General features: G+C 39.0%; 1 protein-coding gene across 2 annotated transcripts; it reads right to left on the bottom strand.

The window, feature by feature from the left end:
* Positions 1-1,292: 1,292 nt before the first annotated feature.
* On the bottom strand, positions 1,293-14,659 carry rab3c (RAB3C, member RAS oncogene family). 2 transcript variants are annotated; one of them, XM_042488041.1, is made up of 5 exons: positions 14,603-14,659; positions 12,279-12,503; positions 7,622-7,740; positions 3,324-3,448; positions 1,293-2,079 (listed from the first exon to the last, which is right to left on the bottom strand). In XM_042488041.1, the coding sequence occupies exons 1-5, from the start codon at positions 14,618-14,620 to the stop codon at positions 1,889-1,891; spliced, it is 678 nt and encodes a 225-aa protein (XP_042343975.1). In that variant the 5' UTR covers positions 14,621-14,659; the 3' UTR covers positions 1,293-1,888. The 2 variants fall into 2 exon arrangements, with proteins under 2 accessions (XP_042343975.1, XP_042343976.1); XM_042488042.1 differs by lacking the exon at positions 14,603-14,659 and adding an exon at positions 14,005-14,211.
* Positions 14,660-15,611: the final 952 nt, after the last annotated feature.

Genomic DNA, 15,611 nt, shown 5'->3' with positions numbered 1-15,611 from the left:
TACGGACTTTCTAGCCCTTTATATTATGGTAGTTGCCCGGTGTGTGTCATACTGACGCCTCTTTTGAGACTGACACTGACAAAGCGGTGGTATCTGAAGAGTTGTGAGTGAGAATGGGCTGAATATTTCACTTTTAAAACCATGTTTCTGAACGTATTTTTTCTGAGTTCCCCTGTTTAAAATTAAAATATGAAATTTCTTATTTGTTTTTTTTTTTTAACAATTTAAAAAACTGAATTTCAGCTGTTTTGAAGACTCAATTACCTATTCAGACCTGAAGCTCAGATGTTTATTGCGGACGTTTTTCAACTTGAATTTCTGGATCTGAATTTGCTGAGTTGAACTTTAGCAACCTGAACCTACTTTTTAAATTCTGAATTCATGAACATTGAAAAAAAAAAAAAAATCAAATTCAGCTTTTAAAATTGCAGATCAAGAAATTTAATTTCATAGCTTTTCAAAGTAAAATATTTAAATGCTATGAATTCAATGGTCTTGATTTGGATTTAATTGATTGAATTTGATGCATCTAACAGCAACCCCAATCTATTTCTTTATATATATATGTACAAATACATTTAGATGTGTGGTTTTAAAAGTAAAATATCTCAGTGCTATATATTTAAGCAGTGTTTAACATTTAAAAAAGTATACAAAAGCTGTTAAAATTCAAATACTTATGCCTCATATTTGCTTTTATATCTGCATCCCCATTTTAAACTACTGTTTGTTTATGATTTTCTACGCAGCTTACTAAGATTTTTCTTTAAGAAGGGACTAAATTTTATAGCACAAACATGAAATATTAGCATGCTGAATTAAACAATATTCTTTAATTATATATGGCTGTTTATTCCATGCCAGAGCTGATCAGTTGTATATCAGACACTGTAGTGTGCCTTGTCAGTGTGAGATTCATATTTAATGAAATGCTGGATCATTGATATCATATAGAGTTAAGGATGTTTAGGCTCTATCTTTAGATTAGAAAAGCACATATGATTGACTGTTTTGGCAGCATGCTCATCGCAGCAAACTATAAAGGGTCATCTTAGAGGCTTAGCAAGGAGAAATAGTTGCTTTTAAGATTTACAGATATAAGAGAAATCACACATCTACAGACAGCAAAACGTGAAATCACATCAACATTATACATACTGGATTCATTCCCAAAGTAAGCTTGACAGAGGAACGTACAGAGGCCGAGTTGAATATGCAAAAGGCCACTTTTTTATCCAAGGTAGATGATTTTTTTTAAGATGACAAAGTTGCACTCATCTGTAACTTAGACATAATACTCATGCAACCTCACACTCACTTACTGTACAGTCACACAACAGACACACACTCATTACAACAACAAAAAAGAAAGCCGCTACATCCTATAGTGCACTAAATCATAGATTTGGCAGCTTTAGGAGACAAATTTATCCTATCAAAGGAAAACACATACTGTACAAAAAATAAAAACTAATGCATTCACTGACTCTATCCCTCATTTTATTCTAGGTGTTAAAGATTTTAAAGGTCTTAAGGGTTACCTGTACATCATGACTATGGACTATTTCCAGCCTTATCAAACATACTGAGTTTAGAAACTAACTAACTAGCTCAAGAATGAGAATATGGTGTCTCTATATTCTAGTTATCCTGTAATGTTACACATTTTACAATAGCCATGTCTGTCTGGTTACGCTGCTCTTGATATAAGGTGATAAAGTTGAGAGATAATACGACGGCAATTTGTAATTCTACCACTAAACAGGGTTTGAACTGTAGTCCAGAGGAAGCGGCGCTAGCAGGAGTGATAAGGGAGAACAAAACTCTGCACACTCTACCATCTTACAGGACCTGCGCTGCACCTCCCTTTGCTTCCCGACATCAGTCACTAACAGTTGCATCCGGGCTGCTGGAGGGGCGGAGCGCTGTCTGTGAGTTTGGCAGTGGGAGCTCCCGTGGTGACCGCTGGATCAGTGTCCAAGCTCTCGGACATCTTGTCACAAATTAGGTCGACAAGGCGTTCAAAGGTCTGCTTCACGTTGATGTTGTCTTTGGCGCTGGTCTCAAAGAATTCAAAACCTTAAAGAGAGGGAAACAAGTGACATGAGAACAGGAAGAGACGTGGCCGACTAAGCCAAAAATCATGACTGATTTTGTTTTATTTTTAGGGTAAGCTCTGATAGTTATTGAAAAGTGTTAAACAAAACATATCCTCACATTTTAGAATTCCTCAAAACAAGAAAGACTGAGCCAGGAGGGGTCTGAAAGGGACTTAGCTCCCTCAGTTGTAGTTTTTGGTTTTTATGCATGTATAGACAAATAGCAAAACAAATTTTCGGCCAAGATAGATGTGACTGCAAGGGCCCTGCTGTCTATGGTACTCAAATATAGTGAAGGAGATCAATAGACAGATGGAGACACAGAAAGAAAAAGAGTAAAAGCTGACAAGCCACACAAAGCTGCTGATTTTGACAGAAATCCCTCATTTGTTCAAAAAATATTTAGAACTCTGTTAGTACTAGGTTCTGATTAAAAACAATGCACTTATTAATTTTAAATAAAAGCCTTATGTTGGTGTTATTTAACCTTTCTGAGGCTGCTGCATGGTTAAATCAATGAATTTCATTTTATGAACAAAACTGCAACCTCATAATTTTTAACTGCCCCCTTGCTTGCTTCATCCTGGCACCTGGCCTGGAGCCATCTCATCCTAACGTCCATTGAGCGTGACATTCTTTGGGCCGTAAATTTTTAAGATACAATCAAGGAGTAAGCAGCAAAGAAGACCACCAGAAAGGTAAGACAATATCTGGTTTTCTCTCAGTTTTATACCAGTTCTTTGATATGTTTTGGGGGCTTTTAGACGAAAAGACTGATCTTCTTGTGTTGCTGCTGTGCACACAGTCCTACTGGCAGATGACCTAACTTTGCCTTGACTTATTGTTGAAGTATTTTCTTATATTGATGGGTTTCATATTCTGTTTACTGTTAAGCATGTGCAGTTTAAACTTTAATGTTGGGGGTTCAGAAAACAAATCCTAATGGAATTTTGCTATGTACAAAAGAGGCTTTGTTTGCATGAAAATTGATAATCGAGATCCAAAACACATACAACAGCAAAACCTAACAGTAAAGAAGACACAGTAGAGCCCAGCTATTAATGTTTCTCCACAGATGAATCTTGCAGGTTCATTGATAGACCTGTGAAGTTGCTGCTGCCCCAGAGCCTAAAGTCATATTAACACACCTATGTACAGTGTTTAGAAGTATTTTTGATGATATCCCAAAAGACATGGAGGGGTAAATGATGCTCCAGCACTTACCCAGCTGTTCTGCCAGCAGTCTACCGCTGTCCACGGAGACCACTCGCTCCTCTTCCATATCACACTTATTTCCAGCCAAAACCACCTGTGCATTATCCCATGAGTAGGTTTTTATCTGGGTTGACCTGTGCATGTTCACAAACAAATAAATTAAAAACAAACAAAAAAAAACACAGTACAAAAAATGCTGTTGCTTATTCTAATAACCTCAGAATTAACTAATCAGGGTTGTTTCTGAGCAGAAACATGAAAGATGGCAGAGTGAAGGACATGATGTAAAGTTCATTCACCATTTGGACCAGTCGTGAACCGTGATTACATTGGCATCGTGAAGTATTTGAGTCACTGACAGCAGCAGTGGGAAAGTGGGTCAACTGCCGATCTGCGCTGCAAACATGTTATCACCATTACTCAGATGTAGGTTATCATTCCCTATTTTCCGGCAAGTTGACGTTGATATTTGACATTTTTTCATCCTTTCCTTTAGATTTGTTCTCTGGCTCCTGCCAACTTCTGATTGATCAGCTGTTTATTGCGTGTGCTACGAACAGCTTGCTGGGTGTTGTAGCTACACAGGTTTAGTTATGGTCACTAATGAGACATGTGGGATACACTGCTTTGATACTAGAAAATGGCTTACTACAGCGAGGATGCACACATGTTGCAAGTGTGGATCATTATTTTAGCTCTGTGTCTTTAGCCTTTAAGCCAGGATGATGATTTTAGAGAGGTTTGTTTGCTTAATTTGAGAAGGAAAACTAGATACTTAGGGTTAAGGGGATTAACACAATATATGCGGGCAAACTAGGTTATGTATTTAAAATACAAACTATGAGTTTCCGTATTTAATTACAGTACAGTTTTAGTCTTTAAAAATGGATTACTTCAAGGGACACTCTTTTCGTTGTTTAATTAGCTCCACCATGTAACTGAATGTAACATGAACAAGAGTTAGTTTGATTGCATTGTTTTCTCTTGGAATGCTCTAACTGGCTGTGAGCGTCAAACACAGTGCTGCTGTTTTGAGCTGAACTTTGTCTGATGCCCTGTTTCTATGTATTCTATTATTCTGCACTGAACGAAGGACAGATGATTCAAGAGTTATCTACACAACACCTCCTCATTTCACCACAAAAACCTTAACAAGGTGGCAACTGGCTGGAGAGAGATCACAAGAAAGTTGAAAGTAACCCAAAGTATTAAGAGTAAGTTACTTAGTTTGAGTAATCTAATGGAATATGATAAAAAAATACATTTTAGGGCATGTATTTTGTAGTAATTTGTAGTGAAACACATTTTAACCCTCCTAACTCTGTAGATATTGTATATAATATGGCATTGCCTGCATATGCACTAATTGTTTTCATTGTGAGCCATGTCGAGTGTTCCTGCATGACAACATTGACAATTTCAGCATTCACATTGACTGTGAGTCATCAGAGATGCGTTCTTACCGCTCTAACACATTTTGAGAATGCATTTAGGGAACAAATATCTCCTGTGGTGATGCAGTCTGACTAAAAGTAGGGCAGCTAACACACCACAGGCTGAAAACAGTCGAGAAGGAGCCAGTAAGAGAGCGAGGAAGAAACGACAAGTCAGAGAGAGAGCGAGAGAGCAGCAGCATGATGTTGGCACTCCTCCTCTTTCGCTGTCCAGTTCTGACTTGTTATAGCAGTTCAGATGTGGGTCGTTTTGAAGCCAACTGCTGATAATGTTCCCTGACAGAAAAACATTTGTGTTCGTATCGAGTCTAACAGAGCTACATATGCAGGCTATAAAAGGTCTGTATTCACCAGAGCAATTAAGCCTCTGGAGGACAAGTTACAAAGTGGAAATGCTTTGAGAGTTTTTGCTGTAAAAAAAACAATTTGTGTGCAGCATAATTAATATGCATGATTTCTTTTAAAGTCTGATATTTGATCTCAGTTTTACAATATTTCCCTGTTTTGTCTCTGTCACAGGCAGGAAATGAGCACGTCACAAGCTTAATTCAGCCACAGTCGGGGAAGGAGACGTTGCCATGGCAACCCCTTTTTTCTACAACCTTGTCACAAGGAACACAGGAGAGAGAAACTGGAATTAAAGCCTGTGGCAAAGGCAAAAAAAAAAGAATTCTGGTTGTATGCAGGGCAGAAAAAAGCAGAGCCTCTGCCCTTGTGTACAGCGGACTGATTTGTGTACTGTGTCTGTCTGCTATTCCCAGGTAACTCTCCAGGATTGTCGCTGCCAGGGACACATTTGGCTCCATTAATTAAGATACCCATCACAGACAGTGCTCAGACTGCAGTGTTACATCAAAGTGTCAGACAGGCCTTAAAAGAATAATAGGCGTGTCTGGCTCCGACCTCTCTGTACAAGAACCTCTTGTTTTTCTTGTATATAATGACTATAAATCTATTCCAGTACAAATCAGGCTGATAATTCTGAGAATTTGAACACAATTCATGCTAACAATGGAGTGAAGCATCCCAGTTGTGCTTCTTTAAAATGTTTCATCCCCAAGAATGCCATTTTCTCACTTTAAACACAGCTGCTTTAACCATGAAAGGTGCTTCCTAAAGCAGCTGTCAAGTGCTGCAAGCAAAGTGATGAGGGCCAAGCAGACACTGGCCTTAATAGTGATTGTCATAGACCTACAATGGGAGCAAGCCAAGTGGCATGCAGAGTAAAGTCCAGCTAAAGCAAAATTGTTGATTTCATTCTGATCGCATTATACAGTACATGTTAGAAAATACTCACTGAAAACATGTGAAAAGACTGGAAACTGTGTTGTGCTGAATTGTGGAATTAGACGAGTAAAAATGTTTTCACTATTTCTGTATCCAGGATTTTTTGTCCTAAAAGTCTGCTTGATGATGCACTATGGCTGCTGCCATCTTACGCCGGTGACATAATTTGAAGCCAAAGTCTGCACAAAAGCGACCTCTCTGGAGGTGGAGTTTTCCGCACAACCACCCATTCGACCAATTTGCGAGCAGCAGTGTTGCCAGATATACGATAATTATCATATTTGCACGATGTATCACAGGGCTGACACATAGAGACAGACGACTATTCACGTTCACATTCACCAGAAACCACCAGCAGGCTGCTTAGCTGATTGAAGCTAAAATGAAAGGTACACTAGTTACAGATATTCTGCTTGTGCTTATATGATTGTGACCTTTAACAGACTTGTTAATTCATGTTGTTATTTGGCTAGAAGACCTAAGATGGCTTGAAGAACTCACCGCTCACACACGGGTGAACGTAACAGCACTAATATGATATAAAACTACAAGCTCCAGCAAACATGCCCCCAGCGTCTCAGAGCAGAGACTGCTGTTCATTTTTTCATGGTTTTGACACTTAATTTTATATACTTGGCAAGACATTTTTTGTGACAGATTCATTCCACACATTTATTTTTGCTTTACCTGAACTTCAAGTGTCAAAAATATCGCCATCTATATCAAGTCTATTTGAGTCATATCCTCATTTTTTTGCAGCTGAAACATCATGAGACTATTACAGTGATGATTCAGAAATCCTTCCTCTCAAAAAAAAGCTCATTCTGTGCTCCTGTAATCTCTTTGGGGCTGGCAGACAGAGATAACAGCAGGACAGCAGGGTGTAAATAAAATGGAAATTGACAGTTTCTCACCACAACACCTGTGGAGAGTTGGGGTGTGAGAAGAAACATCAGCAAAATGTAAATCAAAACGCGCATTTATCTCCAATTGGCAGTACTGAAATTCCTCTGTATTTCACCAAAGCTGTTGTACTGAACTGTTTGTGCCGATGAGAGCGTGCATGTTTTTAGAGCTACAATCCTAACCCAGAAACCTGGTTTCTGCAGCCAATTGAACGTCGCCTTCCAAGTCCTGTTTTAGACATGGATGCATCATCCTAAATCACCGACATGTGGGCTTGGCTGAACGTTGCTGTTCAGTCTGCAGACGCTTGTGTGACTCATGAATGGACGAGAGCCATAAAATTGACAAGTTTCCCCTCGACCTCCAAGCTGGACAAAGATGCACACTAAATAACACTGTCAAATACCAGACAGAGAGAAATGCACTGTAGCTGTTAGAGCAGGGATGCTAACTGAATATTTGACTCATAAGAAGGAAAAAACATGTACAATATCAAAGATGCAGGATATCAACTGATTGCATTACAGTGACGAAGAGGAAGCCCGTATTTGATGCTCATGACAATACAATAATACCTGCAGAGGAAAAAAGTAATAAAAGATGACATTACATGCAAACATTTTTTACAAATGGGCCAACATTAAGCCCAGAACAACTCACCAGTCCTGCACAGCGCCGAAGGACTCCTCGTTGGTGATGTCGTACATTAGGATGAAGCCCATGGCCCCGCGGTAGTATGCAGTGGTGATGGTCCTGTAGCGCTCCTGGCCTGCTGTGTCCTACACACAGACAACATGATTTAGGACTGCTGTTAGCCAGCTGACTGATATTTACACTGTCAGGCTCTGCAACATTGACATGATCCTGCTCTGCGCATAATATGCAAGTCCATAATGGTAAATGAGAAGCCACGTGCATTATTAATATGCAGCTATTTATACATACTGAGAAATTCATCAGTTTCTGAGCACAAGTTAGGATCTACATGTACTTACAGCTGCGTTTGCTGTGTCTGTGATGTGGAAATAATCATTATACTAACTGCCTTTCTGGTTTTGCATTGATAAGATGCCAGATTCAGTTTAGGCTGATGTGATTGATTCTTTCCTCTCCTCGATGAAATAAGCGTTCAGCTGTGTTAAACACTCTGTGGTGCAGTATTCAGAGCATGCATTTCTAGAAAAAGGGGGCTAAAAATAGAGATAAAATGATTTCAACATTGGGAAACTGCTTGCTTTTTGTGATAAGGCTGAACAAATTGCTCAAAGGCAAAGCAAGCGAGTGATTACACAGCATTCGAGGAGTAGACCATTGTACACAGATTACCCTGGAAACAGGCGTCCACTGCAGCCTTTGCTACAGGATGTCAATGAAAATGCTAATAGCTCCTGATGCAGACAGATGAAGCTCCTCTGTAGTGTGTCCATGAGGAAGGAAGAGAGATGTGAAGTCAGCAATATTAGCTTGTTCACATGTGTAGATTTATTGTTTTATTATATAATGATAAAATCCCAGTGATGCCCCTCCTGTTTATACTGTATGTTTACTGCGCTGTTGTTCCCACCCACAACAAATGTGTTTGCAGGCGTCTGTGAATCATGATGGAGCACTCCTGGCTGCTCCACTTGGCTCTTGTTAAACAAAAGCTCGACAGGCAGCCCTGCGTTGTATCTGCACACGGTGGTTTTTGCTCTCTGTCAGTCTGCACATGGCTGCAACAGTGTGCCTGTTATAGCCAGAGGACAGCTCTGACCTTCACTCCACAGAGACAGAGCTCACAGCACACACACCACAGCTAGGACCTTTTGTCGGTTTACAATAACACCAGAGAAGCACGTGAACGCGCGCATCTTTAATGTCAGTGGCCAGTGTGTGCTTTATAAATAGCACAGTTTGGGGAGTGACATTCTGAACTGCATAAAATGATGTTTTATTGATTTCTTTTTAATGTATACCTTTGAATGTATCAAGTCATGATACAGGATGTACAAGTTTAATGTCTTTTTTTCTTGTTTGAGTTCTAAGGCTTAGACATTGCAGTAGCCTATTAATTCTCATCTGAGTGCTTGATAATGACCTTTGCATTTCCAGGTTATTTCAGTGTTATTTCAGCTTGTTCTCAGTTAAAAAGAAGAGAAGCATTCTAAGGGGTATAAGAAACTTTTTAAAATATATATACAGCAAGCCTACATCTTAGCATTTAAATTTTTATTGTTAAAAAAAACAAAATTGGGTTTTTAAGTTTAGATTATTATTCAAGATATAAGCTTTTAAAAACACACATTAGAAAAGTACACAGTTAAAACGATCAGAGTGCTAATAGATCAATGGCCAAGCATTGGTGAAAAAAACCCCACTAAATTTGTCAAATCAGATGTCTATTATGTATGTATGATTTCTGAAAATAAAATAACAGAATTCTATGAAAAGGTTCCTAATATATTAGGAAAACTCATATCTGAGGCAATATTAATGTATAACTGTGGATGCATCAAGTCCTGATACAGGATGTACAAGTTTAACGTCTTTTTTTTTTCTTGTTTGATTTCCAAGGCTTAGACATTTCAGTAGCCTATTAATTCTCATCCGAGTGCTTGATAATGACCTTTGCATTTCCAGGCTATTTTAGTGTGCTGGTTCACTTGTTCTCAGTTAAAAAGAAGAGCAGGACAGGGGAAAAAATGCTGAGTCCCGTGAATTGGAGCTCCTTGAAAAGCTTCGCTTTTAGTCTGCAGCTCACCAGAAATCAATCCAAGAAGCTGACTGCTTCAAGTGGAGAGGCAGTGAGTGGAGGCTGACACATGCCTGAACTCCTCTTCATTTAGTAAAGCGAGTTTTAGTTTTTCATGAGGGTTCATTTTGGCAGTGCTCTGTGATGTGCTTCATTCACTTCAGCCTATGACAACAGGGACAACTCTATGATGCATTTTGACACTTTTATCGCTCAGCAGATAATGATGTGTCTACCACAAGGAGTCAATAGTTATCACCTTAAATGGCCGCTTACTGTAAGTATCAGCTCTTTTTGAGCCCAAATTAAAAAAAACAAAAAAAAAGGCCGACCAATTAATTGGATGTGAGGGCAATCCTTTCTCTCCCTGGATATGCTTGTCTTTGCCATTGATGGATACACATTATCCTGATAAGCCTGTCATTTCACTCTCTAAATATATTTTTTTCACATCTTGCTGGAACGCTTCTTCTTTGTCTCTCTGTGTAATTAGCAAACACCAAACGTCTGGGGGCGGCTAATTGCCGCTAAGGACAACTATTGTGACAGGAGAGAGAAAAACATCTTAAGGAAAGTGGCCATTTAGTGAAGCACAAAAAAGAAAAAAAAGAAAGAGAGGAACTTTTACACATCTATCCCTTCACCATCTCTGCGGTATCTGCTTCAACAGCTCAGATGAACTCTAATTAAACAGCCTCAGACATTCTTCAGTTTCCCACACATTCTGAGGAAGGTGTTGCTTCTGCGTTCTTCCCCGCAGTTTGACAAACTAACACTTACTAGTCTCCTGTCAGTAACGTTGAGACTTCCATCTGTCTCCCAACTTAACATCGTGGAGTGTTAAACCACGGAAACACAATACAGCCTCTCCTGAAGCTTTGTTCAATTGATTAAGCACACAGCTTATGTGCCACATGTTTTCAAGACTTAGGACATAAAATGGGCAGATTATTTTATTGTGAATTGAGGCACTGAAATTCAAACATTAATATTATATAATGTCTTAGTTAAAATGGTGGTAAATATCACTTTATGAGTGAAATTGATCTTTAAAAACAACAACCTGGGGGTCTAGACCCCAGAAAAAGTCATCAAAGCTTCATTAGGGGTCACGAGGCCATCTATATTTTAAGGTATAAGAAAACTTTCATTAAGGAATGTTTAGTAAGCCTATAGCTCTGTATTTTTTTTTTTAATTTACTCAAAGAAAACTAAATGAAATACTTTTTTTAAGTGTAGATTATTTAAGATAAAAACTTTTTAAAAATTGCAACAAAAAAGTGTGCAGTTAAAACGATCAAAGAGCTTATAGAACAATAGCCAAGCATCAGCGAGAGTAAATACTAAATTTGTCGAAAAAAGAAGCCTATTATGTATTTATGTTTGTTAAAAAAATGAAATTATACATAATGCAGATAGAGAATTATTTGAAAAGTTCCTAATATATTAGGAAAACTCATCTTTGATGCAATATTTACAGGAAATAATTTGTTCAAAGTTCATCCCAATCGTTTGTTTCCTGCAGTTGCTGTAACTTCCCACAGTTAATGTGTTCACTATCTGGATTAATTGTACAGTTTTTCAGTTGTTCTGTACTGGCATTGTCATGCATTTAAGATAATATGAAATACCCATAAAATATGTCACTTAGTAAGCGGTCGTCAGTTTAATCAATAATAGAAAAAGGTCCCTCGAGGAAGAATTCTTGTTTTAAAGAATTGCTTGCAGTGTCATCACATCTACAAGCTCATATGCGCAGCTTCACCCATTCCATACTTTGACTGAACATACATATAATGCAAACAACAAGAGATTAAAAGACAAGTAAGTCCAAGCATACCAAGCAAGCATCTGCCCTTAGAGACAAAAACCCTGACTGAAACGGAATTAATTAATGCATAGGTAGTCCCGTGTGTGCACGACTTTTTTTGTTATACAGCCAAGTGCACAGCCATCAAGTCCCAACCTGTCAAAGTCTTTGAAACGTATCGATCTGCACAGAAAGATATGGGCAGGTTCAGGAAAAAGAGGGCTGTGGGCATACAATGACAGCCTCCTACAGACAGGAGTCACTCTACAGGAACATAAAGACGCAGAGAAACGAAGGGGGTAGGGAATTTCTGAAGAGCCCCTGCCCCCTTAGAGCTTAGGTAGTCCTCCAGGAGACCTTGGAGGACAAGAGGGCAATGATTTCTTCTGCACATTGACTATGTTTTGATGTGCAAATGCTCTCAGTTTAATTGAATTAATTTGTGTACGGTTGGCATGGCAGAAGAAACTGTCGTATGATGCTGCTTCGTAGTCTTTAAATGTGTTTTCTTTCTTCTTCTGTTGCCATTATTAGAGCTTATACAAATCCTAGATAAAGGACAGAGTTTGGTTAAATACAGGTGGGATATTTGGAGAAGAAAAGGGCTCTGCAAGAGTTAAAAATAATTAACTTGTGTTGATTAGCCAAGGAGAGCAGGATGAGCAGAAATAATCTTTGATTGCTATATTCCACTTGTCTCATTTGGTTTGGTCAGAAATCAAACATTATCTGTCTCTCTTCTAAATGTTTAATGCTTTGATGTTAATATTTCATACCCAGATCTGCAGTTTGATCCTCTTGTCATTCTTGTACACAGTCTTTACTTTGAAGTCGATGCCCACTGTGCTGACGAAGGCCGAAGTGAAGGCGTCATCGGCGTAGCGGAACAAGAAGGACGTTTTGCCCACGCTGCTGTTGCCGATGATCAGCAGCTTGAACATGTAGTCAAAGTTTTGATCCCCTCCCTCTCCCTTCCCTTTCACATCCTGAGTGGCAGCCATCTGCAACAAAAGAAAAAAAAGCAGAAGAGACGCTGAAAAGAACATGTAAAGAGCTTCACTTTGACTTTTCAGAGCTGTGAAGTACAGAAGAAACTAATTATTTGTTTTTCAGTTGTACGTAGAGTGAGCTTCCTGTGCAGGCCACAGATCAGAGGTGACAGAAGGCTGTGTCAGGCAAACCAGCATGACCAACGCAGCAAGCTGTTGTATTGATGAGTATTAGATAACCAGGATTTTAAAAAGCTGACTTTGTCTCCTCTAAAGCCAAAATGATGAACTAAAGGATTATTATAATCGATCTTGTTGCTGTTTGATCTAAAGAGCAACGTTTAATTCAGATACAGTACTTTTTTATGTACTCGGCAAATATAAGCTGTTACATTGGAGTAAAACATTAAATTTCATTCAGTTTTAACCACTGAACCCTTGAAACCTGAGCTAATACAGAAACATGGGAGGGAGGCAATAGGCAGCTCCACAAGAAATTACCCCAAATTAGCTAAAAACTTGGTAAAAAGTTACAAGAAAATGACCTTAAAATTAGCACACAAAAGGCAAAGAAAAATGGTTATACAAAACAAAGAAATGGCTAGCAAAAAGTGCTAAAAATTTAAAATGTGATTAACTTTAATTATATAATTATTTTCTGATATTTTCCTGATATTTCTCTTTTTATTTGTTTATTTTAACTAATTTTAATTTCATTTTCCTGTCACCTTTTCCAGTTTTTTTTTTCAGTGTGTGGGACATTTCTTGTCAAGTTGCTCATCATGTTTTTAAGAGATATCAAACCAAATTGCTCAGGTGTCAAAGGTTCAAACGCTTGTGAAAGGCATCTGAACAAACCACAAGAAACTAATGTCAATCCAGGTTTCAAAGGATTAACAGTTATTTGATGTTTTGATTTTACATTTGAAAGGCTTTTCTGTTAGAAATACAATCAAATTTCCCCAGACAATAAATCTTCCGTATTAAATATGCTATATTCTACACAGGATGTGGACTAGTAGAAATGTATCTGCATATATACCGAGCATTTCAGTGCAAGCTGTCAGCAATCAACGACCTAATTGGATACTACGAGCAAGATGTCAAGAGCACAGTCATCTTTGCTCCAAGGTGAATGTTTTGACAAAGCCTCTGCGCTTCTATGCCAAGCACGAGCAGCCGAGCTCTCCTTGCAGCCTCTCCAGATATAAAAGATGCCGGACCTCAATCCGGTACATCCTGCACCGGGTTTCTGCTCGCTTCCGCCACCGAGGCAGTAATGACAAGGACACCGCTTTCAGAATATCAGTGCAATGCTGGTATTTACACACGATAAAAGCAAAGATCTGCTATGAAATTACGCGATGCATATGAGCAGGGAGCAGCATGACAGCTAGTGCTACACGAGCGATTCTGGGCAGGAGGTCATTTTATGTATTAACGAAATTCTTCCACATAACTGCTAATAAACGCAAACTACCAAAAACGCGTTGAGGACATTGTGTTAACAAACCTGTTTTGAAGGCCTCGGCTCTATCTGTATCTGCCCCTGTTTTTGCAGAATTTGTATTTGTGTCTAATGCAGGCGTTGCTTTTTTCCTTCCCCCCTCTGTGTCTCGCTTTCTCTTTGGAGCGCCGACCAGTTTCAGCACCTGGGAGCTGTCCCCTCCGCTTCGGCTGTGGCACGCGCCCCTGAGCTGACGAGGCTGGCTCGCGTGAGATGAGCACGAGCAAAGGGGAAAAAGTGCGTCTCGTGCGTGTCTCTGACGTCACGGGGTGGGTAAAGGAGACGGGGGTTGTAGTTTTTTTACGCGGCATCGGCGCAGAGGCGGAGGGCGGCATCGAAAGTAGAGATGCGACTACATTATCCAGCATGCAGCGCGACACAGCTGTTAGCAGCTGGGTGATTTACTGTGGATAAAGCTTTGTAGTTCTTTTTTTAACCAGCATAGTCATAACCCCTACAGACGCTCCCTGTCGTGCGAGAGAAAACTGAAATTAAACTGGAAAACTGTCAGACTGTCACAGCTCAGTTTTTTTTTTTATCTGAATGGTTTCAGAGTGTGATGCTCTCCTTCTCTCCAGCTTTATAATAAAATCATGCGCCTTACCTTTCCGTACAAGTCCATATTGAGTCTATTTTAAAATGCACTCCAGTGGCTATAATAAACTCCCAGCTGGGCAGATTTTTTTTTCAGGAAGGAAATATAATGGCCTCTCCTTTTGCGTCACTCTCGGTCGGTCTTGCTGCCGTCCCCCCGCCCATGCAACCAGCTCCGCTTCACAGAACAAGCGGCTGAGCAAATAAGAGAGGCCTGAGTGGTGATGAATATTGTTATTGTGAGCCTTTCAATGGGAGCAAGTGCAGGATGAGGCCGCGGCGGAAGTGCATGGAAATGGGCATATTTTGCAATTGTAATTACATCGGCCCTCTTTTAGGCATATTTTAACACCTGAATAATTCATTTTAGATGTGCAAATGCGGAACTGCACTGTTGCCATGAGGAAATTAAGACTTATAGGGTCATATCAGCATTTTTCTCCTATATTAGCCTGTTCCCCTGTACGTTTTAACCCTTTGAAACCTAGATCAGTTTTCTTGTGCTGTCTCCAGGCGCCTTTCAAAAGCATTTACACGTTTGAAACGTCATCAGATTGCTTTGATTTCTTTCAAAAACATGGAGGGAAAAAGGCAATTAGCATTATGGCATGAAATGTACCACAAACTGAACACACACACACACACACACACACACACACACGTATACATATATATATATATATATATATATATATATATACACACACGTGGAAATGTATCCATCTTAAGAGATAGAGAATACTTACAGAATTATCTACTGAGTGGAAAAATCTCAAGAAAACCAATGATATGATTATTATAATCATACATTTTAAATAAGGTTAAAGTACATACGTAAATACATTTATAATGAATATTTATTATTTTTGTTTAATTTAGCTCAATCTTTTCCAGTTATTTCTTTCTTTCTTTCTCTATTTATTTAATCTTTGCCTATTTCTGGCAGTTTTCTAGGAACTTTTTACCTATCTCTTGCCAGTTTTTGCCATCTTTCCATGTTTTTACAAGAAATCAAGCCA

This window comes from Plectropomus leopardus, chromosome 6 (genome assembly GCF_008729295.1).
Source record: "Plectropomus leopardus isolate mb chromosome 6, YSFRI_Pleo_2.0, whole genome shotgun sequence".
Lineage (NCBI taxonomy): Eukaryota > Metazoa > Chordata > Actinopteri > Perciformes > Serranidae > Plectropomus > Plectropomus leopardus.
This window is presented reverse-complemented; position numbering and strand designations above follow the sequence as displayed.

What these genes read in the sequence shown, in the direction of transcription:
- rab3c (XM_042488041.1), bottom strand. An exon ending in GGATCAAACTGCAGATCTGG is followed by an intron (nt 7,741 to 12,278) that starts GTATGAAATATT and finishes GTCTGTGTGTAG; the next exon opens with GACACAGCAGGCCAGGAGCG. An exon ending in ACTGCTGGCAGAACAGCTGG is followed by an intron (nt 2,080 to 3,323) that starts GTAAGTGCTGGA and finishes CCTCTCTTTAAG; the next exon opens with GTTTTGAATTCTTTGAGACC.